General features: G+C 47.6%; 8 protein-coding genes across 8 annotated transcripts; 3 read left to right on the top strand and 5 right to left on the bottom strand.

The window, feature by feature from the left end:
• Nucleotides 1-326: 326 nt before the first annotated feature.
• Nucleotides 327-2079, top strand: N7469_006482 (uncharacterized protein; the record flags this gene model as incomplete). The annotated part of the gene is made up of 4 exons (XM_056645400.1): nucleotides 327-471; nucleotides 536-1049; nucleotides 1123-1354; nucleotides 1414-2079. 4 exons carry the CDS (start codon nucleotides 327-329, stop codon nucleotides 2077-2079), a joined length of 1557 nt encoding a protein of 518 aa, XP_056500638.1.
• Nucleotides 2080-2483: 404 nt separating this feature from the next.
• On the top strand, nucleotides 2484-3475 carry N7469_006481 (SDR family oxidoreductase; the record flags this gene model as incomplete). The annotated part of the gene is made up of 4 exons (XM_056645399.1): nucleotides 2484-2618; nucleotides 2696-3070; nucleotides 3140-3337; nucleotides 3392-3475. The coding sequence occupies 4 exons, from the start codon at nucleotides 2484-2486 to the stop codon at nucleotides 3473-3475; spliced, it is 792 nt and encodes a 263-aa protein (XP_056500637.1).
• Nucleotides 3476-3702: 227 nt separating this feature from the next.
• Nucleotides 3703-5979, bottom strand: N7469_006480 (Zn(II)2Cys6 transcription factor; the record flags this gene model as incomplete). The annotated part of the gene is made up of 4 exons (XM_056645398.1): nucleotides 3703-3754; nucleotides 3806-4596; nucleotides 4656-5335; nucleotides 5385-5979. 4 exons carry the CDS (start codon nucleotides 5977-5979, stop codon nucleotides 3703-3705), a joined length of 2118 nt encoding a protein of 705 aa, XP_056500636.1.
• Nucleotides 5980-6579: 600 nt separating this feature from the next.
• Nucleotides 6580-9495, bottom strand: N7469_006479 (putative GTPase activating protein (Evi5); the record flags this gene model as incomplete). Its single annotated transcript, XM_056645397.1, has 5 exons — nucleotides 6580-7035; nucleotides 7097-7970; nucleotides 8033-8389; nucleotides 8454-9067; nucleotides 9148-9495. 5 exons carry the CDS (start codon nucleotides 9493-9495, stop codon nucleotides 6580-6582), a joined length of 2649 nt encoding a protein of 882 aa, XP_056500635.1.
• Nucleotides 9496-11972: 2477 nt separating this feature from the next.
• N7469_006478 (DNA topoisomerase 2) lies at nucleotides 11973-17245 on the top strand (the record flags this gene model as incomplete). Its single annotated transcript, XM_056645396.1, has 3 exons — nucleotides 11973-12056; nucleotides 12116-12421; nucleotides 12479-17245. The coding sequence occupies 3 exons, from the start codon at nucleotides 11973-11975 to the stop codon at nucleotides 17243-17245; spliced, it is 5157 nt and encodes a 1718-aa protein (XP_056500634.1).
• Nucleotides 17246-17908: 663 nt separating this feature from the next.
• Nucleotides 17909-19722, bottom strand: N7469_006477 (uncharacterized protein; the record flags this gene model as incomplete). Its single annotated transcript, XM_056645395.1, has 4 exons — nucleotides 17909-18951; nucleotides 19023-19107; nucleotides 19171-19286; nucleotides 19356-19722. 4 exons carry the CDS (start codon nucleotides 19720-19722, stop codon nucleotides 17909-17911), a joined length of 1611 nt encoding a protein of 536 aa, XP_056500633.1.
• Nucleotides 19723-23393: 3671 nt separating this feature from the next.
• On the bottom strand, nucleotides 23394-24996 carry N7469_006476 (uncharacterized protein; the record flags this gene model as incomplete). Its single annotated transcript, XM_056645394.1, has 6 exons — nucleotides 23394-23864; nucleotides 23931-24127; nucleotides 24198-24315; nucleotides 24408-24439; nucleotides 24553-24669; nucleotides 24954-24996. The coding sequence occupies 6 exons, from the start codon at nucleotides 24994-24996 to the stop codon at nucleotides 23394-23396; spliced, it is 978 nt and encodes a 325-aa protein (XP_056500632.1).
• A 469-nt stretch (nucleotides 24997-25465) lies between these two features.
• On the bottom strand, nucleotides 25466-26610 carry N7469_006475 (aminoglycoside phosphotransferase family protein; the record flags this gene model as incomplete). The annotated part of the gene is made up of 2 exons (XM_056645393.1): nucleotides 25466-25880; nucleotides 25973-26610. 2 exons carry the CDS (start codon nucleotides 26608-26610, stop codon nucleotides 25466-25468), a joined length of 1053 nt encoding a protein of 350 aa, XP_056500631.1.
• Between the last annotated feature and the right edge of the window lie 290 nt (nucleotides 26611-26900).

Genomic DNA, 26900 nt, shown 5'->3' with positions numbered 1-26900 from the left:
AAACGTCGTCAACTCCGGAGATCAACTCATACTTTCGAAATGGCCTGCTCTCTTGGCCATTCTCCCTCTGCGCCAACCGGGGTGGATCCCCCGTTCTCCTCTCAGCAAACCAAAAGGCGTCAATCAACAACCCCACGGGGAGAAATGCACCCACACGGGGGTAAACCAAGTGGGTCATGACATAGATACTCTGTTCTGCCCTCTGTTGAATCAGGGCTCTGTCTTTGAAGTCGAGTATATTACTGCTGATGCTGCTAGGGCATGGCCACCTATCTCGGATGTGATAGGAGTCAATAACTTCAAGCTGCGTTCATCTCAAGTTCATAATGAAGGATCAAGATATTGTCGGCGAAGCCTTGGCCTCGGTTCTACCACAGAATGATCGTGCCTGGCCTTTTGTACCTCATCTGCTAAAGCTCAACCTTGTACTCCTCATTCCCCTCCTTTCTTCTGCGGTCGCTGGCTACGATGGTTAGTTGATTGATGATGATGCATGCGTCTTGCTCAAACGTATCGCTGATTTTCTTTGTACCAGGTTCTTTAATGAACGGCTTACAGTCGATTGATGAATGGAAGACCTACTTCGGCAACCCGTCCGGATCAATACTCGGGGTCATGAATGCTGCGCAGTCTATCGGTAGCGTGATATCCTTACCTTTCGTTGGGGTTTTGTCAGATCGAGTAGGAAGACGTTTGACCTTATTGTCCGGTGCTGTCGTGATTGTGGTTGCGTCAATTATACAGGCTGCATCCGTGCAGTATGGCATGTTCGTCTTCTCACGGGTTCTTGTTGGAATTGGTTCTATGCTGGTCACACAGCCATCGCCCATGCTCATCACGGAGCTCGCCTATCCTACTCATCGAGGAAAGTACACCAGTGCTTTTTGGACTATGTACTATCTTGGGGCTATTCTGGCTTCTTGGACTTCCTACGGGACTCAAAAGCATTTGAGCCAGTCAGACTGGAGCTGGAGGGTACCTTCTATCATTCAGGCCGGGTTGCCTATTGTTCAAATCATTTTCTGGTACTTTGTACCAGAGTCACCTCGGTATGCACTTATACCACCTTTCCGTTACGAGTTTCCTTTGGTTTCATAGTATTTGACTGACACGAATTTTCAGATGGTTGATCGCAAATGGTAGGAAAGAAGAGGCTGAAGAACTCTTGGCCCGATATCACACTTCTGGAGACGCATCACACCCGTTGATCCAGTTTGAGATGGCCGAGATAGCCCGCACAATTGAGATGGAGAGCCGAGCCTCCGAAACTAAATGGCCAACATTGGTCAAGACGCCAGGGAATCGCAAGCGCACGTTTATTGCTGTTTGTGTGGGTGTGTTCGCTCAGTGGAATGTAAATCACCCTCACCCGTTGAGACTGCTTCTTGTAATTTTCAGGCTAACATGCTACAGGGTGTTGCTGTTGTATCATACTATCTCACGCTTGTTCTCGATACAGTTGGCATCAAGGACTCGGACACACAAACTCTCATTAATGGTCTACTACAAATGTTCAACTTTATTGTAGCCGGCAGCGCAGCTCTCTTGGTCGACCGACTCGGACGACGACTCTTGTTCTTATGGTCTGCAGTGGGCATGCTGATATCTTTTATCATATGGACCGCATGTTCAGCCGTATTTGATGCTACAAATGCTGCTGCTCTTGGTCAGACAGTGATTGCATTTGTGTTCATCTTTTACTTTCACTACGATATCGCTTATACACCATTACTCCTTGGCTATCCGACGGAAATTTTCCCTTATTCCATCCGCAGCAAAGGGTTGACAGTAGAACTTTTGAGCGTATACGGCTCATTGATTGTTCTCGCTTTTGTCAACCCCGTCGCCTTGGACAATATTGGTTGGCACTATTACATATTCTACTGCTGCTTCGATGTGATCGTCCTCGTCGTGACATGGTTTACATTCCCAGAAACCAAAGGATATTCCTTGGAGGAGATTGCGGATGTGTTTGACGGGCAATCTGCGAAGACCATGAATCCAGCATTGATCAAGGCAGGACTTGAAGATATTGGCAAAAAAGAAGAGCACGTAGAGCATGCTGAGCATGTTGCCTAGCTCGAAATTACCTGTTAACCTTACTACCAGTACTATTGTGACTTTAATTGTATTCTTCTCAATGGAACTTTTTTGTATATTCTTTATGTACTCTGCGAAAGTATTCGCAGTCGAATAGGCCATCTTCCTAGCATCAGCAATCAACCCACCTTTGAAATGATCTGCGCGACACATTCGCAATCAAAAAAGGTGGAGTCGCAAAGAATCAAACCGGTAAATCCGCGAATATCAAGAATGGCCTGCAGGAGAGACGGACGAGGCTTTCCGGACGGACTGCGCAGTCCGAAGTTGCGGGGAAAGGCGAATGTTGTTGAGTGGTCGTTGGTCTTTTATACAAGCTTGTCATTTTGTTTTATTCAAGTAACGTTTGATTATACCATAATTTCACTCATAATTCCACTAAAATGGTCCTCGCTCAGCCCCCAAATCAGCATGTTACCAAGGCATTCGACCTCACAGGCAAAGTTGCCATCGTCACCGGCGGTGCGCGGGGAATTGGACTTGAAGTCTCTCGGGGGCTTGCAGAATCGGGTGCAAATGTATGCTTTATTATATCCCAGGTCTTTTTCCTTTTCGCCTTTTGCAGCGTCTCACATGTCCATTGTCTCTATTCTAGATTGCCATAATCTATAATTCCTCCAAGACAGCCGATGCGATTGCTGCAGAGATTGCATCGACCAACAATGTCAAGGCCGCTGCCTACAAATCTGATGTGACCAGCCAATCTGATATTGAAACCACGGTACAAAAAGTCGTCAAGGACTTTGGAAAGCTTGATATAATAATCGCAAACTCGGGCATCGCTTCCTGTGTTGCTGCCGAGGACTATACCGCAGAGCAATGGAGTGATATAATGAAGGTCAATCTTGATGGTGCATTCTACTCAGCTCAAGCTGCTGCTCGTATCTTTAAACAGCAAGGCTTTGGCAATGTGGTTTTCACTGCAAGCGTCAGCGCTACTCTGGTCAATGTTCCTCAAAAGCAAGCCGCTGTGAGTCACTAAAGAAGAAAAAAAGCGGATCGATAGGCCTTGTTAGGTAACTGACACCATTTTTGATAGTATAATGCCTCCAAAGCCGGTGTTGTTCAACTTGCTAAATGCCTTGCTGTCGAATGGGTAGACTTTGCTCGAGTGAATTGCATTTCACCGGGTTTCATTGCGACTGATATACTTGATATCCATCCGATTGAATGGCGAGAGAAATGGTTGAGCATGATTCCAGCTAATCGTATGGCGCAGACATACGAGCTGAAAGGAGTGAGTGTTTGGGGAAAGAGAAGTTTAAACAAGTTGCTAATATCATGCTACTAGGCATATGTATTCTGTGCCTCCGACGCATCGTCCTATATGACAGGTGCTAATTTGGTGCTAGACGGCGGATATACTCTTCCATAAGGTAAAGAGAACACTATTCTACATTGCGGAAATTTTAGGACTAATATCATTTGTACCACTCTTGGTTATTTGAGTAGCGGCAGGGAAGATATTTTTCTGATCGCGCATGTCTGATATCTCGAACCTAGGGTGTTATAGAGAGATAGCCCATCTCGAACGAAGAATAAGATCAATTTAGATCGTTTCCGAAATCCTTAGGTTGTTCAGTCAAGAACGCGATACCAGTATTATTCAAATCCGGGAATCTGGTTCATAAAATCCATGATAGTCGATGTTTGTCTAAAGAGAAATTAATATTGTTTCACGATATAGAATAGAAGTGCCACTTACAGAGATGGGTCGAGGCCATCCATCTGCGCAATGTCCAAGGCTGGCCACATCAGGGAATAAAGATTAGCGATTTGTGTCTGAGGAGACTCTTCGGTAGGATCAACCCATCCATCAAGGGAAATATCCAAATATGGCCCACAAACTGAACGAATTTTCTCTAGATATAGAGAAGCCGTCTCGTTGAGTCGAGACATCGAATCGATAGTTCGCATAGCCAGAGTAATTTGCTCCCGCCAACTATCAGCTGCTGGACACTGTGGATCATTACGTAGACAATTAATCGGAATGAGTATTGCCTGAAAGAGAAAGTATAGCCCATACCAACAGGCCATTGTATTCTGCTGCTCTTTTGCCCAATAGGCTGATATCAGCTCCACGGACTCACAGGCGGCCTGTAAGCATCTTAGCAAAGCGATTTCCTCATGGGGGCCCGGCTCTTCTCCATCTATTGTCATTGCATTCCGACGTGACATCACACGTCGTAGGAGAATCGGACGATACATCAGAGTGCGGAAGTTCCGATATCGCCATCTCAAAATAGCATGACAGAGCTTGAAACGGGAGTCTTGGGTGACATTTTCCTGAAAGCATGGTGGTAAAGATGATATCCATGGAGAAATAAAACGATCGTCCGCCTCAATTACTTCCGACGCAGATGGATATGGGGTGGAAATTATCTTCGAGTATATCTCATTCGTGGCCATGTGGAATGTTGCCTGGCACCGGAGATGAGTGTAGATGGTGGTCTCCTCGGCCTCTTGAGGCTCCTCTACCGTTCCTTGAGTAATATCCTGCCGATTGTGAGCTTTACAGCTGTATACAATGATCGGAACACTGAGGGCCGACTCACCGTGTCATGCACATTTAGTGGGAGCTCCACATCAACGCCATTGGGAGGGAAATCGAAAGGTCTTGAGAATGTGATGATCGCTCCAATATCAAATATAAAGATACAATTCCAGATTCGCCGGCGCATCTCTCGTGTGAATAAGCTCATCTCGGGTGATTGTATCTCCTTATGAAGGCCAATAGCCATTGCGGTCCTTCTGGCCAGACCCATATAGTTATATCCGGAGTTCGGTTTGTTTCGTTTTTGTAGATAGTTCGAAGCGAGTGTAAGGGCTTGGACCAGATGAATATTACCTGTCTCTAAGGCATCGATTGACAAGCGCGTTTTTGCAGCGTCGAAAAGACCAATGTCTACCTCCGATGGCTCGGTTGATGCTGTAAATGCACCTATAGCTGCCAGTACATAAAGGAGTACCTGCCAAGCATTCTCTTTCGGGCGTGGAATGACTTCCATGAACTGGGCTCGGAATGTGGCCTCGTGGACAATGGGGTAAGACCGGTGGAAAACTGTGAAGTATGCTTCTACAAAAGGCTCCAGCTGACCAAGTGAGGTCAGCGCAATGGGAATCTCCGAGGTATGGTTACGATTTTGCCTTATATTCTGGTCTGAGGCAAGTTGCTCTCCTGATCCATTTGGGCTTGGATCAGTAGCTCGTAGCAATGCAGCACCAGATGCAACCCCTAGCCTGTTGTTAGCCTTCATACATCAATCTTAAAGAAAATTTCTTACCAAGATAGCCTGCTTCATTTGAATCGCTTGTCAGGCTAGCCATACCATCAACGAATCCTTTACTATTTGCCCGCCCTGTCCGCTCGTCCCATTCCCAATTACCACGCTGGGGAGAGGTTTCGGGGGGTGAATTGGCTCGACCTGTGGATGAATACACGGTCCTTTGCCGGTTATTCGGTAATCCTTGTGCCTGTGACATTTCGGTATGAGACTCAGTTTCCTGCTGATAGATCTGGGGTTGATGGTTGGTCGTCATTCCTGAGTCTAGATGAGTACTTGGCATGTTGATAGGATGATTTATCTGCTTTGCCATATGGATTGGTCCCGCAAACTCAAGGTAATTGCTCAAATCTTCATTTTCAGGGATCAACCTTTGGACAAGAGCTCTGCTCTGCGCGAGTGCAGTCTCCAATTCGGTCACATAACGTCGAGTGATCGGACGAGTCTTGCTTTCATATTCACATCGGCGATCATGCTTCCTGCACAACGTGCAATGAGGAAGCCTACGGTCACACTTGATAAAGATGAGTCTCTGAATTAATTCATTTGAGGGACGAGTGATCCTTCGTTCACCTTGGATTTCCGACGGCGACATTCCTTGCAAGACAACTCTGGGATCGGACGACGATCGCGCTCATCTTGTCGAGTCAACTCGATTGGTTCTAACGATGACATGAATATATCCGCAATATTCCTCTTTGTTTCGGTAGCTATATGACTCTAGCTCATATACTCATATATCAAGGAATGGGTGGAATAAGACAAGTTGATGGAGATGGGGCAGCCCGGAGTATCTCCGATTGACACCTCGTTTTGCAGGCAGTCAGTTCATACGAGAAATCGTCAAGCAATCCTCAAAGTACTTGACGATTGTTTTGTCCATCAGTCTTCTTCGGGCTGAAGGCTAGGACTCACTCTCGGCGCAAAAGGAGAAGCCAGTCGGAAATAACCCCAATGCGTTCTTATACGATCTAAAGGGAATATTGAATACTCCAACGCCTTATGTTTACTGCCGAAGCTTGAAAAGCATTGTGCATTGTCAAATAAGGATATCCCAGCTCAACCATTACCTAAACAGACATTGAAAAATCATATTGACACGGCCTCCACCATAGCCTATTTATTTCACATACAAAGGCACAGTCAGCCTTGGTCGGAAAATATTGTTACAAGGAAAATCGCGCTTTAAATAACTTCATGAAGGGGATTCGTTGCTCGTTGCAGCCCGTCGACCCCAGCCACTGAAGAACCCACCACCCCCAGCGCCAACATTGCTAGAGGTTCCGGGTGTCTTGACGGGCTCAGAGGGAGCTTTCTGTATGCTTGCTCGAGAGGGAGAACGGCCGATGAATGAATGCCGGTTCTCAAGCTTTGCGGTAGGTTGAGAATGAGGTGCACTGATCATTTTCCGGAGTGATTCCATTTTACCCTTGACTTCTTCCAGTTCTTGCTTGGCCACAGCTTCGGCTGTTTTGGCATTGACCAATTCCAAGAGGAGAGTCTCTTCTGCGGCGGGTTTATTGTTCTCGGTTGCTAGCACACTCTGCAGGCCCAGGCTACTCGATCTCTTGTTGAAGGATGGGTTCTTCTGCGAGTTTGTACGCACCAGCCTGAGTTGCCGTAGACCATTTGGCGAAGCAGCCTCGTTAGACTCGGTTGGAGAAGTGGTGATATCGGGGGGGCGTTGATGATTCTGAAGCCGTGGTCTTTACCGGTGAAGTCTTGAGAGAGCGAAGCTCTTGGTTCATTCGCTCTAGTCGCTGCCGGTCACGATATCCATCCTGAATCCGACCACGAGCTTCCCGAAGCTGATCCTTCAATGATGCATTCTCCTGTTCAAAGTCGTCCATGCGTCGAGTAAGATCAAGGCACCGACTAGCTTCAATCTCGTGCATTTCTTTCCATCGAACCATATCATCATGCAGCTGCTGCTTTGTTTGTGTAATAGAAGTGTCTTTGGGCTCTTCAGATGTGAATCGGACTTGTGCCTTGGTGATCAACTCTTCCGGCTGACTCTCACTAGGCAACTTCTGTACATGGTGGAGAAGTTCTTTTGAGAGGGCGTTGTCTTCTTCACGCTCTTCCCTTTCTTGCTGCAAATCGCGTGTTAAGTCCGCGTGTTGGCGTTGAAGATCACTCAAGGCCATCAGAAGGTCTTCAATCTGTGTATGAAGATCTCGATCCTTGTGATGGGCAGACAAGTTGGATCGAACGCGTGATTTATCTGCGCCTGCCGTAGTAGACGACAATTCTGTCGGGGCTGTGCTCGCGTCGGATGTTGTCTCAACGGAGTTGAGCGTAGAGGTCATGCTTTGCTTCGACGTGGATCGGCGGATGGTGCTAACCGGTCGTGATGGGCTAGTATTAGGATTCAATGACTTCACAGAATTATGAGAACTGGAGGAGCCCGCCCAAAGGCGGCCCAGGAAACGCGAAGCTGTCGCCTGCATTTGGGGAAACGAGATGCCCGTGGGAACACCCTGCGATTGATTATAACTGGCTTCCAATGCTTGTAAGCTCTCTTTAGTGACAAGTGAAGTCAGAGAAACAAAGTCATTGACCAGATCATCGGCATTAAACGCGTAACTAAAATAAACATAATGGTCAGTTCCACTGATTGTGAAAGGAGAGACGCGTCGAGTACTCACGTATCCCAAAGACTACGCGACAACAGAAGTTGCATGACGTCTTCGAATTCGCCGCACGCCAAAATTCGCTTCTCATTTCGTTGCATCAGGGAAAGAGCAACCCGCATGAGAGTTTCGCAGGCACCTTCCAAAAAGATCACATCGTAAATTCGAAGGAGCATTGGCAAGGGACAAGCGACAGCAAAGAAGGAGAGAAACCATTGGGAGACATAGACAGGCTCGACATTTAAGGATTCCAGATGATCGAAGAGAGCCGGACGGTGTCGTGCCAGGAGGTTCTGGAACTGGTAGACATGAAGATGCAGGCCAGAGAGATCGGGTAGATAGCACATTCGAAGATTGTAATGGTCCATCAGCCTAGAAAGTCAACTCGTTAGCATTTTGGGACAGAGCTGTTTGATCCAAGAGGGTGTTATCGTACCGAACAAGGACGCAGAAGGCTTCAGCATCGGACATGTGCATGAGCAAAGGTCCAACAACGAAGCCGAGGCCTTGGCAGTATCCAATCTTGGCATCATAGAGACTAAAGCATCTTAACACTCTAGCCAACATTTGCTGTCCTTCACCATTGGGATCTCGGAACATTTCAACATTGGGAAAGCTGCGGCCAATGTCCTTGCCAATCAGTCCATCGTAGGGACTACTTTCCCCCGAGAGTCGCTGAAATTCATCGATCAGGGTAGGATCACGGGCTCCAGCCAGACTGGGCCACACGACCCCTCTCAGAGGTGGTGGAACACCGCCTTGGATCTTATTCGAAGTAAGAGTCGGCAATCGTTGAGCAGTCTGTGGATAATCTGCCACCAATGCCGCCCAAAATTCCAGCTCGGTCATCGGTGGCGGAGCCAGCTGCGAATATCGCAGCTCTGACCGTGTCGGGTCATTAATCAATCGTTTTATTTGAATGAGTGATTGTGAGCGGGATTGTCGTTGATGTCTCGGTGACTGGGGGACATTATTGGATATGCCGGATTTGGGGTTCGTAGCCAGGGCATTGTTCTCTTGTTCCAGACGAGCGAGGAGTAAAGCAGTTGACTGTAGAAAGGGAGAATCGAAAGAATGTTAGCATCGTACTTCGCCTCCCACGCGGATCTCATCTCTCCTTGTCAGCATACCTCATCTGATCCTTCACCTCGTGGTTCTTTCTCCTCCGTCTTCTCTAAACTCTCCCAGTTCACCTCGTTTTCGGCCTCATCGTCTGCGTCTTTATCTCTTGTTGCTATGGGGGTGGAGGGTTCAGACATGGGTACCGGGGTAGTTCTCGCGGCATCTTGAAGTGGCATTGGACCAAAAGACTCGCCTTCGTGGCTAGCATTCACTGGGGTGGGAGGAATATCCAGGTTGCGCCAATCTGGTTGGGAGTGTTCGGAGCTGGATTGAATATCGGAGAGGGAGACAGTAACCATCGAATCATGGTTGGGGGCATGCGGTGCCGCTGGGGAGCTCGGTTCGGGGCCCTCCATGACTGCGATACACGGGTTTGATAGGGGAAGAGGGGGTAATGATTGGTTGGATTCGATCGTCGGGACGGGTCAATTAGACTCTCTGATATGGAGTAAATTCGTCGAGGACTGAATGTATATGCAAGACCAGCTTCATGTCTAGGGAGATATCAGCTCTGGCACAACATTCACACGATGTGCAATTATCCACACTCGCGCCCACGGCAGTAACAGTGGCAACAGGGACAGAAATTGCACAGGGAATCCACACACCTTAAGGTGATCCAGCACCATATAGTTTGCGAGAGCAGTTAGAAGAGAAAGGCTGGCAAAAGAAAAAGGGAGTCAGGAGATGGAACCCGCAACCCGCACTATTTCGCTAGTCTGCCCCCTTTAGCCTTTCCTCCCCCTCCTGCAGTCTGGGCCCCCTCGTCGATCTTCCTCATACACCGACTGTTTGGCTAATTCGACGGTTTTTAAGAGTCCACTGGGCTATTGATCTTGTCATTCGTGCATGGACACCAACCCCTATTATATTGTATGGGGTTAGTTAATTACTAGTTACTTCTACACAGTTATGTATGTACAACAGTTCCGAGGTTCGACCAGGCTTCGTACCAAATTTGTCTTTGAACTTAGAGTCCAACAACTTCATATTGACGCATACTCGATGCTTCTACTTTTTAGATACAGACATAGTGCTGTAACTCTAGCCTGACTTGTAATTTCAAAAGAGTTCACTCTGCAGGTACAAAGCATGTACATACAGCCTCCAAATAAAATAATCAATAAATGGAGGGGCGAGGTGCCAAGCCCGCTGGGGTAAATTGATTACCCAAATGAGGGTTCTCGTATTCTATACTATTTATGATTGGTTGGTTGTATACTTCCTGGTCTGTGAATGGTCAGTTCTGTTTGTCCCCGTATGAAACTGTGTGACAGCCCCCTGGCGACTCGGTTTCAACTTGACTTAAGTTACATGTTTCGATTATCAAGAAAACAAAAAAAGGGGTGGGTTGGAAATGAGTGATGAAAGACTTGGGAGTTAAGCAGCTATTGAAGGCTGGTTGAAGTAGAATAGACTCTTTTACATCCGTTATTTGAGAGGAAGTGCACGACCACCGGATATTGTATTGGGACATACGGACAGGACCACATCAATTTCTCATTTTGAAGAGCCGCTGTCAGTGTCCCCTTTTTTCGGTGGATCTGCCGCTGGTCTAAGCGGTCCGTCGCGGTGATTATCCTCCGAGTCTGTGGAGATTGAACTCGAAAATGCTTCTAGAAGTCCCGTGGCGAGTGGCACGAGATTCATGCTACATCCGATAAGGACTTCAGTATGTACATACTTTGTGGTGAATACCCCGAGCTCAAATTGAGTACTCGGCCACCTATTTATGATAACTCGGCACATTATTCACTACCAAATGTTTTCTTTTCTTTTCTTTTCTTTTCTTTTCTTTTCTTTTCTTTTCTTTTCTTTTCTTTTCTTTTCACTGTGTGGAAATCTTTGGAGTGACATGCAAGGGCTAGAGGGGCAACTCGAAGTTTATCGAACAGAGATAGGGTATACATTGGCAGTTACTATTATTCTGTGAATTAGCCCTGATGCACCTCAGAACTTCAAACTGTGAATTAAAATATATGTCCTTACTGATAATTGGGCACGGTACCTACCGTACCCAATAGTAGTGTCCTAGTAGGACGCATCCCATTCAGTTCGCATAATTGATCCACTGAAGATATTACCAAGCCAACAGGTCAACCAGAAGTGAGCTACATGAAAGTAGAAATTTATTCGAACTATTATTACTATTATCAGTGCCCTACTCCAGTATACCCCAAGGGCTTGGGGCATTGATACTATCAATATATTCGATTGTCAACGCGGAGAGCTATAATACTCGTTTAAATTCGGCTTGGTCGAGTGATATATTTCGGTATCCGAATCATGAATCTGAACATTCTTTGAAGATAATCAATCTTAATTGGTCTATTCAATATGATATTTGCGGAATGATCCTGGATATATAGATATAGGTCTATATTTATGTTGAAGTACATCAAAGTGAGTTGTGAATGAATGCACCTGCCAAGTTCCCCTCGTTGATGTATCGCTCTTGCCTCGCGTTTTGAATGACGCGCCTGCCAGATTCGTTTGTTTGTTTACGGGGCAGCGGGGCAAAGGCGGTGAGAGAAGCGGCGGGAATATTGATGATCCGAGTGGCCAACGCATTCACCGCCCGCCTGGGGCAGGCGCGTTTCATCGGGGCAAACAGAAAAACAGCAAGAGGAAAAGAAAGTCGAGTCCCAAACATCACATTCTTCCCAACCTTTCTCCTCTCCCTCCTCCCCTCTCCAACTGAGCATGCGCGACTGTGCTCATCTTTTCGCGTGAATTGTTTTGGATCTTGTGGTCCTGATTGTACCTGTCATTCGTTTCTCTCGCGGTCTGAACCCGATCTCATCGGTTTTTCAGCACCCGCATCACCTTCACCATGGACGACTCTATCATGGATGATGATATTTTTGACGTCGAGAGCGATGCTGGAAGCTCCGACTTTGTCCCAGAACCTGCGCCGGTATGCTTGCCCGATTCGTGCTGGGAAGGGATTGGTACTGATTCTCCGTTGTAACGTAGAAACCAAAGGCCAAGGCTGCCCCTAAAAAGGCCCCGGCGAAACCGGCGGCCAAGAAACAGACGACACTGAATGCCAAACCGAAGGCTGCTCCCAAAAAGAAGGCCAAGGCAGACAGTGAAGATGAGATGTCTGACGTGCAAATGTCCGATAATGATTCGCTACTCTCCCATACCCCTCCCAAGGCAAAGAAGACTGCCGCGCCCAAGCGTGCAGGCTCGAAGCCTCTAGCAGACGTGGAGAATGAATCGTATCCAGAGGGAGGTGCTGCAGCCCCCTCCGGTAGCAATGCCGATAAATACCAGAAGGTGAGTTGCGACGCGCTTCACTTGCTAGGAGCCTGATGCTAATACAGTCTATTTTAGTTGACACAACTCGAGCACATCGTGAAACGTCCCGACACATATATTGGCTCGATTGAGATGACCCAGCAGCAGATGTGGGTTTTCAACTCGGAGACCGAGTCGATGGAATTCCGCAACGTGTCTTTTGTTCCTGGTCTGTACAAGATTTTCGATGAAATTGTTGTCAATGCCGCCGATAACAAGCAGAACGACAAGAGTATGAGCGAGATCAGAGTGACGATTGATCGCGAGAAGGGTGAAATCAGTGTTTGGAACAACGGACGTGGTATTCCCATCGAGATTCACTCCAAGGAAAAGATCTACGTCCCTGAACTGATTTTCGGTAACCTACTCACATCTTCCAACTACGATGATAACCAAAAGAAGGTTACTGGTGGTCGAAACGGTTTCGGTGCCAAGCTTTGTAACGTCTTTTCCACTGAGTTCACTCTGGAGACTCAGGACTCAAATCAGAAGAAAAAGTACAAGCAAACTTGGACTGAAAACATGACGAAGATGGGCAAAGCCAAGATCACCGATGCCAGCAAGGGCGAGGACTACACAATGGTCACTTTCAAGCCCGACTTCGCCAAATTTGGAATGGAAGGCATCGATGATGATTTCGAGGCGCTCGTGAAACGCCGTGTCTACGATTTGGCTGGTACAGCAGGTGTCACTGTAAAGTTAAACAAGACACGCGTTCCCATCCGAAACTTCAAGCAATATATGCAAATGTACACCAAGGCAATTCGTCGGGAGCGTGGGGACGACGGCCCGGCACCCAAGGATGAAATCCTCACTTGCAGCCCAGACCCTCGGTGGGAGATCGGATTTTCCGTCTCGGATGGTGCCTTCCAGCAGGTCTCTTTCGTTAACTCGATTGCGACAACATCGGGTGGTACTCACGTCAATTACATCGCGGATCAAATCTGTAACCGACTGGCGGATCAAGTCAAGAAGAAGAACAAGACTGGTGCTACCTTGAAGGCTGCCCAGATTCGCAATCATATCTTCATCTTTGTCAATGCTCAGATTGTCAACCCGTCCTTCAATTCCCAAACTAAGGAGCAGTTGACAACAAAGGCCAGCCAGTTTGGCAGTAAATGTGTTTTGGAGGAGGAATTCTACAAGAAAATCCTGAAGACCGATGTGATGAATAATATTTTGCATTTCGCCGCGCAAAAAGCCGATCAGATCCTGAAAAAGAGCGACGGTGGCCGCCGCACCCGTATGAACAACCCCAAGCTTGTGGAAGCCAACAAGGCTGGCACGAAGGATGGTCACCACTGTACTCTGATTCTCACTGAAGGTGATTCCGCCAAGGGCCTGGCGATGGCTGGTCGTGCTGTTGTCGGTCCAGACCTGTTTGGTGTATTCCCTCTTCGTGGAAAGCTGCTCAACGTACGTGATGCATCATTTGACCAGATCTCCAAAAACGCAGAAATTCAAAACATCAAGAATTTTATTGGTCTTCAACACAAGAAGGAGTATACGGAAACCAAGGGGCTCCGATATGGCCACCTCATGATTATGACCGATCAAGATCACGACGGTAGTCACATCAAGGGTCTACTCATCAACTTCCTTCAGGCACAGTTTCCCAGTCTACTTAAGATCCCCGAGTTCCTGATCGAATTCATTACCCCTATCATCAAGGTATGGAAGGGAGATCCCAAGAACCCTACTAAACAACGATCATTCTTCACCATGCCCGAGTATGAAGAGTGGCTTGAAGCTCATAAGGGTGAACGCGGATGGGATCACAAGTACTACAAGGGTCTGGGAACTAGTTCCACAACAGACGCTCAAGTTTACTTCCGCGACCTTGATCGCCACCTGAAGGAATTCCACACCATGAAGGACCACGAGGCTGAGTTGATCGAATTGGCATTCTCGAAAAAGAAGGCCGATGAGCGTAAGGAGTGGCTGCGCCAGTTCAAGCCGGGCACATATTTGGACCACTCGGTCTCTAAGATCTCATACACGGATTTCATCAACAAGGAGCTTATTCTGTTCAGTATGGCAGATAACCAGCGTTCCATTCCCTCAGTGGTTGACGGGTTGAAGCCCGGTCAACGCAAGGTTCTTTATGCTTGCTTCCGCCGTAACCTGAAGAAAGATATGAAGGTTGTTGAATTGGCTGGTCTTGTCTCAGGAATGACAGCCTATCAGCACGGTGAAACATCTCTTCAGCAAACCATCGTCGGCCTGGCGCAGACTTTTGTTGGGTCAAATAACATTAACTGTCTTGAGCCAAGTGGTAACTTCGGAAGTCGACTCCAGGGAGGTAGCGATTGCGCCAGTGCTCGTTATATCTACACTCGTCTCTCGCCATTCGCCCGGAAGATCTTCCACACTGCAGATGAGCCGTTGCTTACCTACAATGAGGATGACGGCAAAAAGATCGAGCCCGAAACCTACATGCCTGTAGTACCCATGGTTTTGATCAATGGTGCCGATGGTATTGGAACTGGTTGGAGTTCGTCGATTCCCAACTATAACCCCGAGGACGTTGTGAACAATCTCAAACGTCTGATGAAAGGCGAGCCAATCGAGCCTATGCAACCCTGGTTCCGTGGTTTCACTGGTGAGGTCGTCAACATGGGAGGTGACAGATTCAAATTCAGCGGTATCATCAAGGAGACTGGTGATAAGGAAGTTGAAATCACCGAATTACCCATCCGCACCTGGACTCAAGACTTCAAAGATAAGCTGGAAGACATTATCAAGGCGGAAAAGGTGCCATCCTTTATCAAGGATTACAAGGACTATAACACTCACGATAAGGTGCACTTTGTGATCCAACTGGATGAGAAGAATATGAAGGCTGCTCTGTCTGAAGGCCTGGAGGAAAAATTCAAGTTGACGAAGAGCATTGCTACCAGTAACCTGGTTGCCTTCGACCCCGAGGGTCGTATCACCAAGTACGCGACCGTAGATGATATTCTGAAGGAGTTCTTCACCGTTCGCCTCAAGTACTACGAGCGCCGAAAGCAGCACCAGCTGAGCGAACTCCAAAAGGAACTTGAGAAGCTGAGTAACCAAGCTCGCTTTGTCCAAATGATCATCGACGGCAAGCTGGTCATTTCCAAGAAGAAGAAGTCTGTCTTGGTAAACGAGTTGAGAGAAAAGGGCTTCAAGGCATTCACAAAGGTTGCGGATGCCGCCAAACTTGGCGAAGACGAGGCCGTTGTTGAGGAAGGCGAAGAGGATGATGACGCTGACGTTGAAGTCTTGTCGAGCTCTTATGACTACCTGCTTGGTATGGCTCTGTGGTCTTTGACCCAAGAGCGTGTTGAGAAGCTCCGTCGACAAATTGGTGACAAGGAGGTTGAAATTGACGCTCTGATCAAGCTGTCCAAGGAGGATATCTGGAATAAAGACCTCGATGAGTTCATCAATGAGTGGCGCTTCCAACTGGAGGATGAAGACCGTCGTAATCGCCAAGTTCGGAACATGGGCCGTCGCGCCTCTTCCAAGCTCATGACTGGTGCAGGCCGGGCCACAGCCTCGCGTAAGCGCAAGGCTGCGAATGGCGATGATCCTGACGACGAAGACTTCGCCGCTCCGAAATCAAAGAAGACGACGGCGGCTAAGAAAGCGCAGCCGACCAACAGTCTAGCTAACTTCCTCAATAGCAAGTCGTCGAAACCAGCAGCTAAGCCCTCACCCTCACCTGCTGGCGATGGTGCTGCTGATTCAGACGATGATTTCGATATGGAAATTTTGCCAAAGAAGAGTCGAGCTGCTGCGAAGCCTAAGCCAAAACCTAAAGAGGAGGACGAGGATGACGACATCATGGAAATTGATGAAGTTCCTTCTCGCGCATCGGCCCAACCGAAGGCAGAGCCTGATCCTTTCGATATGGACAGTGAGCTTGAAGCAGAGCCTGCCCCAAAGCCCAAGCCAGCGACCAAACGAGCTCCGAAGGCTAAGGCGAAGGCACCTGTCGCCGACGATTCAGATGATGACTTCCTCGAAATCGCAAAAAGCGAGGCTACCAAGCCTGCGGCTCAGTCAAGTCGTGCTCGCAAGCCGGTGAAGTACTCAGCTCCCAGTGATTCGGAAAGCGACAATGGCGATGACATGCTTGGAGACGTCAGTCAAATGGTGAAGGGTATTGGTGGTGGTGAATCAGAAACCCGCCAGTTGTTCCCGCAACGTTCTCGTGCTGGAAGCAGTGCAAGCCTGAAGGCTGCTACCAAGTCTCCCTCTAAGTCACCTTCCAAGGTCAGCGAATTTGACCCAGAGGAGACAGATTACAGCAAGCTCATTCCTCAGAGCTCCCCACGACGCTCGCTACAAATCAAGCCCAAGGAGGTGTCGAGAATTGAGGATGATGACGCGAACGACGTCGATGAAGAAGAAGCTCCAGTCAAGCCCGCAGCCAAGGGTAAAGCCGCCCCTAAGACAAAGGCTGCCACAAAGGCCGCTCCAAAGACAACAACAACTGCCCGCGGTCGTCCAAAGAAAGCCGATCCAGTAAAACCCGCTGCTTTATCCCCGGCAGCTAAGGCTTACGCTTCTAAGCAGGCTAAGACCAACAAGAAAAAGGTGATAGAGGACGAGTCGGAAGATGACATTGATGCCATGGCGAACGATATTTTGGACTCACCGGCTGGCAAAGCCAATGGTGACTCGGATGATGAGCCTGTCGTGCCTAAGCGAGCCGCTGCTGCCCGGCCATCCCGTCGTGGCGCTGCACAAGCCAAGAAGAGCTATGTCATTGAGGATGATAGTGAAGAGGAAGATTCGGCGGATGACTTCGATGACGATGAGAGTGACTGAAGAAGTAATTCTTCCTGAGATTGAGCAGATGGTCTCACACACCATGATTTCGTTCTTTCTCATTATTTCTTTGCCTATTTCCATGTTTTCTTCTTACATGTCTTTTCTAGTTTATGGCCAGGCAGAGCCGGCCAATTGGTAGCAAGGTTCGAGATCATATTCACTATTTCATACTTTAACCCTGAAACTATCTTGTAAGATTTTTGCATTTGCAGCACTTTTCTACAGTCCATTCATTGGCTCCTTCGAGATGATATCCTCCAGGGCTCCGAATGATTAGTGATACTTTTGCTGGCCGATGCAGTCTGCTCCTTGTGTGGGCTTGAAGGTATTTCTAGTACCCTTCACGCTCTAATAAGTATCGAGCTTAGACTATTGGCACTTCATTTACTTGCGCAAAGGCAAATAGTCCAGCTAGTTTTCAGTAACACCAATTTAAACTATTCAACAAGAAAGAAAAACCTGAAACTCTTCTGTGTGAACCCAAATAAACCCCGTCCATACACCAAAATCCAATCTTGTCATGCTCGAACGCCGTTCCAATCTAAAACCTCATCCATTGTCATCCAGAAAACTCCATCGAATCCAAATAGCCCCGAGATCCTTTGCCTTTGGGTCGTCTCTGAACACCATACCTTCCATCGATACACATGAGAAGCCTCTTTACACAGAAGCACGACGTCGTTTCCGACAGCCATGTCCCAGACCGACCATGAGTGGAAGACGGCACGGATTGGGAGATCTATCGCCCATCGATACATCGTCTTCATCGTTAGCCATGGCTTCTTGCATGTGTAAGTGGATCAGAGCATGAGCAGCCTTGACTTCCTGGGCGAAGCCTCCCGAAATAGACGATGAGTGATGAGAGCTCGCTTGAACAGAGCATAATGGTCTCTTCCTTCTACTTCTATTCACTTCCAAGATAGTGCTACTCTCCGTCGAGCAACGGGATGCATGCTCGTGCCAGTCTTCGTCATGCTCGTCATCGACTGAGTCATTCTCAGCCGAGTCATTCGTGTCACCTGCGTCGGAATCTTCATACTGCATAGCGACACAAGGCTTTTGCACCATCCGGTCAGATACCCTGCCAGATGAAGCGAAGCCTGGAAGCCGAAGACTATCTAACTGTGAGCCAGATAGATGCATCATCTCATGCTCTCTTTTATCGAGCCCGGGCCTGCGCATACTATCTGCACCTGTATCTGTTGCGCGAGTGAGGAATGCCTCTGTTGGCGAGACATTCACATGAGAGCGCGGTGCATTCACAGGTGTAAAGCTATTTGGCACCGGACTCGAGGGAGAAAGACAGTATGGCTCCGAGGATGATCCGCGTGTACTAGCTATGCTATCTGCATAGTTACGACGTGGCCATTTGAAAGAGCGACTTCTATCTTCATCCAGCATTACTGGGGGACAGAGAGGCATCTCGGCCCTCCAGACTGGGGAGTTGGATGATACCGTGGAGGAGCTACTTTCTATCCCCGTGATTGTATCGCCTGGTGGATCGATGGATCGATAGTAGTGTGCAGTTCTGGTGGCGGACTCTATGATGCTTGGGTCGAGAATAAAATTACCGAAGCGCTCATGTCCTGGTTCGAGGCACATATCAGGGAAGTCCGTGCCAAACATTGGGGTTAGGGCGTATCGAATAGGGTAGCAGAATCTGATGGCTAATGCTTTTGCTGCCTCAAAGGGCATCCAATATCCTTCATCAAAGATTGTGTTAGTAAATGGAATGTAGATGGGTAAAAGTACTAGCTCTGTAGCTCCTCCATACCTTGAGCTGCGATTGCTCCACCGGTAATGCTGTGGCAGATATCACGGAGGCCAGGATTCTGTGCTAGGACTTTGGCTGGAGTTGTCTGTATAAGATGTTAGAGGTTTATTATATCTTCCACTCCGTTGTAGATTGAACAAGAGCACACTTTAGAATAGCCTAATGCTTTGAATAAGTGGGTAATTCGAACGAGTCCGATATTATAATCCCACATCACAAACCATTCCTCCCCTAAGGTACCATATCGGAATGTGTATTGAAATACTGCGCAATAGAAAGATGGTCAGTCTTCAAGTGTGACTTTTCGAGGACTGTCATTCTAAGCACACATACCTTCAAATTTACTACGGCCCGTCTTTTCTTCGAAAGATTTCTTGTCACTTTTGTAAGGAATTGTTCGAGGATATCTCATGATCTCTCCTTCCACCCCTCCCATAGGGAACAACCTCAGCTTTTGGTGCTCTTTAGCTATATTCCCAGGACGCTCCTCGCAGGGAGGATAGCGGATCTCTCCTTTGGTGTCATCTTCCTTGAAGACAGGAGCATCCTTCGGGATCCTGTGTCTTGCAGGGACCCTTTGGCGTCCTGGCTGTGAGCTGGTTGCTGTCTCTATCCTCGATAAGGTAGGGTGACCACTATGTCTAGGAGAATACATAGCAACCTCGGGGAGCGGATTTAGAAGGGATGGAATAGATGCCATAAGTAAGCAACAATTCACGGCGAGAATGATAGAAGAGTAGAGAAGGTCGAAGGTAGAAGTGAGAAGGAAGGATAGAAAGCCAAGAAACAAAAAGAGTAGAAGTAATCGGAAGAAAACGAGAGAATCTATTCAAAAAATGAAGAATATGAGAAAGAAGAGAAGGGGAGAGATGGATACAAATGAGAATTGGAGTGGAACAAAAGGCGTTTTCCAGAAAACTTCTGAAAGACACCTGGATGTCTCCGCAAGACACGACCTCAGTTTGATATTGCCTCCTTGTCCTTTGTCTTCAGGTTTGTCCTGTATTTATACGAGGGTGATTACAGTCCTTGTTTGACCGTATGAAGAGGTTTCTGTCTTTGGATTGATTCAGATTTCGATCGAATGAGACACAAGATGCGTTGTCGAGGTGATAACATAGAGAAGGGAGAAGAATGAGGGGAAGGTAAGAGATGAGAAACGATGGTGGCACCCAGCGGTGTATAGAAAGAGGAATCGACGTGCCTGGGGACAGTTTTGCCTCGTGGTTGATCACCTCACATAATCTCTTGAGGTCATCACGAGGGCTGGTCAAGTCGGACAGATTCTCTGGCAGTAGATGTGTATGTCTCCCTCTCCCTTTTTTCCTTTCTCTTGCACATTCGCGCACTATCTATTTCTCTTTCTCTCGTAGGTCTAGAGTCATATTTCCCCTCTCCATCGAAGACGTTCGACTCTGGACTGACCGCCATGCCGTGCACATGTTGTCATCGATCTCCACCATTGATACCCCTGATGGAAAGTAATGTGTATGAGGGCTCTAAAATGAACCCTCGCCCGGTGTCTCCAAACTTCGAGGCTTCGCTGGTTTCACTGCCGCTGATGTGGGTATCCAAGATGTAGAGGCCCAAAGCACGAAGTGCCCATGGGACCTTGTCTGGCCAACATGTGGATATCCTGCACTACCGCATTTTGGGACTCCGAAAGAAAAGGAACCTCACACTTTTCCACCGCTTCATTCAGTCGTCTACATCCCTAATATGTGTATTTATGCATGCAAACAGACCGTTGTGGCAGTCTGCACACAGTATAAGCAAGAGAGCGACTATACTAGATGCTAACCCTATCCATCTGCCTTGCTGTCTTCCTGTGTACAATGGCGCCACTTCTCTCCCACCCCGTTTGCACCTGAATTAGAAAGATAGTCGGTAACTGTTAATGGGTCATCCCGTCACATCAGATTATCTCCCTCGGCGCCATAAACCATTGGAGAAGATATTCTACTCCAGCCGGAGAATTCTTGACGAGGATCACTTAACCAATCAGGAGATTGGTTGCCGCATGGTGGCTCGATGAGACAGACATGAAAGAGGCCTGAGACCTCGGCAGGTTGCAGGAAGACTTATTCCTTGTATGATGGACACTTGCAGATTCCGCCGGCGAGTCCCTCTACGGCCGGAAGCTGTCCTGAGGAGCAATGCAGCATGCAGAGATAAACTTATGGACGGATTGAAAGAAGCTTGAAGCGCTGGGTCCTTTGAGCTAGAAGTGTCCATGCGGTTTATCCTCTCGCAAATTTAAGCTTCAAAGCCCCTTTTGTTTCCATCAGCCATGTCTAGGAATGAAAATCAGCAGTCGGTCTGCGTCTCATCTCTGGCGTTGTCCCGGTAGCGAGACATTTTCACAACCTGACGAGACCGCTCTTTCAGTATTTCTAGACCAAAAGCCTGAAAAGGAAATATAGAGACTCAAGATGGAAATGTCAAGGAATTTTCTATGCATACTTCTCTGCAGAAGCGGACACGTTGGTGGCGGTTCCCTTTTACCGTTCCTATTTTCGGGCCCAAGATGGTTTATCACGGTATGCCACATTGACTTTGCCTCCAGTCTGTTCTTCAACGCTTCCCCATCGTACCCACTTCCATCATATAGACTAGCTAAGTTCAGTAGTCATATTCAACTAATGATTTAAGGGTGAGTTGGCGTTATTAGTGCACAGTGTCCATTGTAGGGCCTGGACTACGAGGGTACATTATAATCTAATGAACAAAGGGAAGCTACGTAACTGGATTGGCATAAAGACGGGAAATAAAAGAGAAGAAATCTCGATAAGAACTATACTCATCACAACCAGAAAACGGTTTTTTTCTGGAAGTATAGGTGCAATAGTCGGCCAGCGGCCCAACAGTACAAGTCTGAGACTGATGACAAGTCGAGAAAAAGGAGAAGCTGTGACTTCAATGTCTAGGATAGTTACCACAGGACTCAAAAATCTCGATATTTTCTCGCAAAGAGCGGTATGCCAGATCATACCGTGCTTTTCAAGATGAACCCTGTTTGTTTCGCGGATCACAGTGCAAAATGGGTTCATCAAGTATGTTATTCCGAGTAATTAGCCCTAAGTAGGGTTAGACTTAAGGGTTCGATAATAATCAAATGTCCAAAAAGATCACAGATCGTTTCTAGTTAGAGAATAAAGAATAAGTTATCAAAATAAACAGCACCTCCTCAATTCGCAGATTAAATAAAATCGCGTGCCCATGTATTCTACAAGAAGCAAACGAATCAATCCATCGTACCACTGGCCCAATAGTAACGCATCTTCGAGACTAGATTCGGCAGTTCAATAGCTGAATATCTAATATCAAGCCATCGACATATCCTTTAAATACCGGATTTTAAACAACTAGTATCACGATCTCCCGATTCTAGGGCCATTAGCATGCAAAGTCACCCATCACAAGCTCACACTAACAACCACCGGAATCTACCTCAAAGATACATGTGCAACTACTACCTTAGGCTTCGAATTTGGAGATTAACCTTGTTAATATCATTCAAAGTCGCAACGCAACCTCGTTGGAGCTCACAATGAAGGGATAACACAGAGTAGTATGGAAGAAACCAGGGCGCAACATCCAGTCCAAATCTTGATGCGAAGAAGGGGGGGAGGAGGCCTGGAGGACGAGAGTCGTCCAAGATGAAACGCAACGGCTTCGTACGCGCGGGGTTTTGTGATGCCTGCAGTAGAGCGGAAGCAATGCCAATATGCGCGTCCAGTTATCTTCGTTGTAGTGGACAACAGTCCAAGTTGATCGAGTCGAGGCTTCTGTGCATCTCAATGGCTTCCGTCGACCTTCCAGACCAGTTGCTCTGCATGATAAAAGAGTCGTACCTACGAGGGTGAAGAGTCCTGGTAGGAGGCTCGAGGACCGGAAAACTGCAGACTAGATTTGGACCTAGAATGGAATATTGGAAGGAGAAACGTCAAATTCATGAAATTATTTTAGGACAATTGCATTAAAACAATATGCACCCGAGAAGAAGTAAACAAAATGCGGGATGTTAAAAAGGGAACAGAGGCAGAATGGACAGGTAAGAGAAGAATGTGTAGAAGGTAGTTTGAATAAAAGGATCACAGAAGACAAGAAAATCAATTCATCGTCCAAGCGTTCCACATAGTTTTCGTCATTGGTGCTGGGATCGCATTTCAAGGTCCCAATATACTGTCCAAAAGGTACTAGACAACCGAAAAAATTCCCGCGACCAAAGTTACAAGCCGTCAAGCATGATTCGCCGAGAACTTATACGGCAAGTGTCGTTTATGTTCTCGTGAAATCATCATCAGACAGTCGTGGACAGTCGTCAAAGCCCTGGTCTTGTAGAAGACACTATGGTCGTTGAGGGCAGATTTAAGCTGCCAGGAGGGGCTCACGCTCCTTTTCCTGCTCGACCGACTCAACAGGATGAGAGATGGGCTCGGAGGTAGGCTCAACCTTGGGAGCTTCCGGGAAATCCTCAGTCTTGATAATGGGCTCGGGGTTGGCATCACCCTTGACGATAGGAGACACAAGCTTGGTCTTGCCCTCCTCGGGCGAGGCAGAACGACGACCAATATATCCCTGGGCCTTGGAACTGTAGTCTCCAACATACTGCTTCATCAGACCAGTGGCCTGAGAGGTGCGCTCGCCAGCCAGATCCTTCAATTGGTTGGTCTGAGAGCTGATGATAGACTGAAGGTTCTCGATCTGCTCGTCGATGATCTCACGGTTGCTGATGTAGACAAGAGGACCGAAGTAGGCGATGGTGATGGAGAGTACGGCAAGTCCCCAAATAGGGATAAAGCGGATCAACCAGTAGCCAGTGAAGGCAGCAGTGAAAGCCTAGAGTTTGTTAGAACGCACAACTGCTTCGATATTGACAGGGGATCAATATAGCCCTTGACGTACAGCAACAGTATGGACAACGTTCTCGGCAAACAGAATGCGCTGGAACTCAATCAAGAAGAAGTCGAGCAATTGGGAGAGATCCTCGAGCACGGCTTCGGTGGTCTCCTTAGGGATGGTATAGTAGCGGCGAGGTCGGAAGGAACTAGCAATGCCCTGCTTAAGGATAACATGGCCAGCAACCTCGACAGCGGCGGTCACTGTGGGGCGTACAGGGTTAGTCGAGAGCTCGAGTTACTGATCACACCATCGGTCACGCGACCAACTTACATCCCAACGACATGTACAGGAACTTGAAAGCCCAGCGGAGGAGAGGCAGGTAACGGGCGGCGAAGATGAATCCGATCACACTGGCGTAGGATACTGCTGTCGCGCGAGGCTGCTCCCACTGTATGCAAGACGGGGAGTTAGCAGAGAATAATCATACGCGATCCACTCTTAAGGATCACGAGCCCAAAGTATACTCGGGTTTCAACTCACACTCAGAAGACTGTACAGCAGCGAGTGGTAGTCTGTGCGAATATTATCAGCACCATGCTATCTTCGACGAATATCTTTCCCACTTTGAACGGTCTCTGCATCTTGGTAGGTGGGAAGGGATGAGGGAGCTTCGGCCAGAACGTACGGGTCAAGGGTTGGCCATTATCGGTGGTAGTCGAAGGAGTAACACGCGAGTTCTTCAGCTCGCGAAGCTCTCCACCAGTCTTGGAAGCCTCGGATTTGACACTATCGACAACAGGGCCTAGAGGACATTCGAGTCAGCATAACTTTATCCCTCTGGAGAGATCCCCTTTTCTCATGGAGGGGGGGGGTATTACCCTTGGTCACAGTATCGCGAAAGTCTGAACCCACAAAGTCCACGGTTAATGAGATGCATTATTTTTTTAATTTCAAATTTCTGGCACTTCACTCTCTCCGAGGAAACCAAAAGAAATAGGGATTCTAATACTGAAGCATCCAGATATGGTCAGCGTCATCATGCAGGCAAAGTCGGGAGGAGTCGGCTATTGTGATTTCGTACCTTACTACTGCCCGTGTCGGGGTAGCTCACATCACCAGAATCAGACATGACGAGAAAAAATTCGGAATCGAAGAAGAATCGAAGAGAAATGTAAAGAGTTTGTTTACAATGAAGAAGGGGGGAGAAGAAAGGTTGGAGGAGAGAGGGAAGAAGGAAAAGAAAAGGGAGAGAAACGAGATAAGCGTTTATTTTGTTGTGATGTCAAGTGCATGTGCGGGCGCCAAGACCGTGGCCGGGTAGCTCCTGCCTTGTGAATTGGGACGAACTCGGATGATGTCAGACAATTATATACTTGGATACACTATATATACATAGACATAGACATAGACACGGGTAGGATAAAATTGGGTAGGATACCGCAAGATAGGATGTATGTATGTGGATACGCATATCACTCGAATTACTCACTGGCCATCTGCTTACTGCTTCTCTGATGCATCTACTCTGCGTTCCTCTCAATTCATCATCTCCGCCCCTCCAATGACGATCATCGATCATCCCTGCTCTATTCCTTTGCTCAGTAGATATGGTCTTCCTTCAACATTTGTCGAATTCGCTGCACCCCTTTCTCCTCCTCCCATTCAGGGTGGAGAGAAAGGACAATCTGTAATTGATCTCTTGCAATTGCCATGTTGGCATCCGTGCGGGCACAGTGAAGCTCAACAAAGTGCTCGTGAATCCCAGGCATGGTGATAGCCGCTTGAAAGAACAGCCGATCCTTGGATCCGCGAAGCAGTGTAGAAACTCGATTATCGAGCTTTCTCTCCTTTTCTTTGGCTTGAATCACTCGTTCTAGGTATTGACGGTCCTCCTCAAAGGTTTGCCCTCCTTGAATCCAATCGTTCTTCCATCCGGGCACATCAGCCATAAACCATGGATGGTAAATGACCGCAGGAAGAGGCCCAACGAAAAGCCAGTCCCAGTCAATTATCCTAGATTCACTTCGTCAGTGACCGAACGAAAAGAAGGAGAAGAGAAAAGGCAAGAAGAGCTACACGGCAAGGTTAAAGAAATCTGAACTTACCCAGTCAGGCGAAGATCCTTATCGACCATGATGTTATGAGTGTTAAGATCTCCATGGGCAATGCCAAACTGAGTGAACTCATCCACAGCTACCGAGTAGTAGCCGACCATTGATCTCATGATGAGATATTCCAAAGCATCTCCCCAAGATGCTCGTCCAGAAATAGTCCGTTGAAGATGGCGGTCGATGGTCTGTGTCAACCATTTCGAGTAGGGTGCTACGGGCTTTGGATGAGGAGAATCCGGGGCTGGGGTATTCCAGAGCTTCAGGAGGAAATCTGCCAGGTCGTTAAGAAAATTCCGGCGAATAATCACGGGAATGTCAAGACTCCATTTGCACATTGGCTCTCCCTCCACCCATTCTAGAAACCATACGGGATGTTTTGTCCCGTGAACTGTGGGAGCTTGGATATCTGGATGATGCTTCTTGATATGCTGCAGTGTTCTTGCAGCTCGCAGCTCGGCGGGCCAGTCGTGCTCATCTCGACAGACCCGTAAAGCCCACTTCTCCGAATCGGCAAATTCTAACTTGAAAACATCGTGGGTTCCGCCCTTGAGAGGCTTTTCCTTGATGAGTCGGCACCGCATGCCCTTGTGAAGGCGAGATGCCTCTGTTAGGATTCCAGGTAAGTTAGCCATTTGTAGGTAGAAGATGACTGCAGAGGTTAACTTCGAAGTGAATAAAGATGAGGTCAGATGAGAAGAGAGTAAAATTGAACAAGGCTTGGGACTCCGAATGAGCGATGACAAACAATGAGAGTGATGACTGGACAACTTTTGGCTTTGGTTGGGAGGGAAAGAAAGGAGAACAAAAAAGGGAAGGAACTGGCTGCAAGAGACGAGATAGACATGAGGAAGGAGCGACTATGACTTTGGCAAGATCAAATTGGCAACTTGCGAATTTGGAAAGTACCTAAAAGGTTATTTCA

The sequence above is a fragment of the Penicillium citrinum genome (genome assembly GCF_028827155.1).
Source record: "Penicillium citrinum strain IBT 23319 chromosome Unknown utg000005l:1.0-1900146.0:1.0-1900348.0, whole genome shotgun sequence".
NCBI lineage: Eukaryota > Fungi > Ascomycota > Eurotiomycetes > Eurotiales > Aspergillaceae > Penicillium > Penicillium citrinum.
Note: the sequence above shows the minus strand (reverse complement) of the source record. Positions and strands in the feature narration are given on the sequence as shown.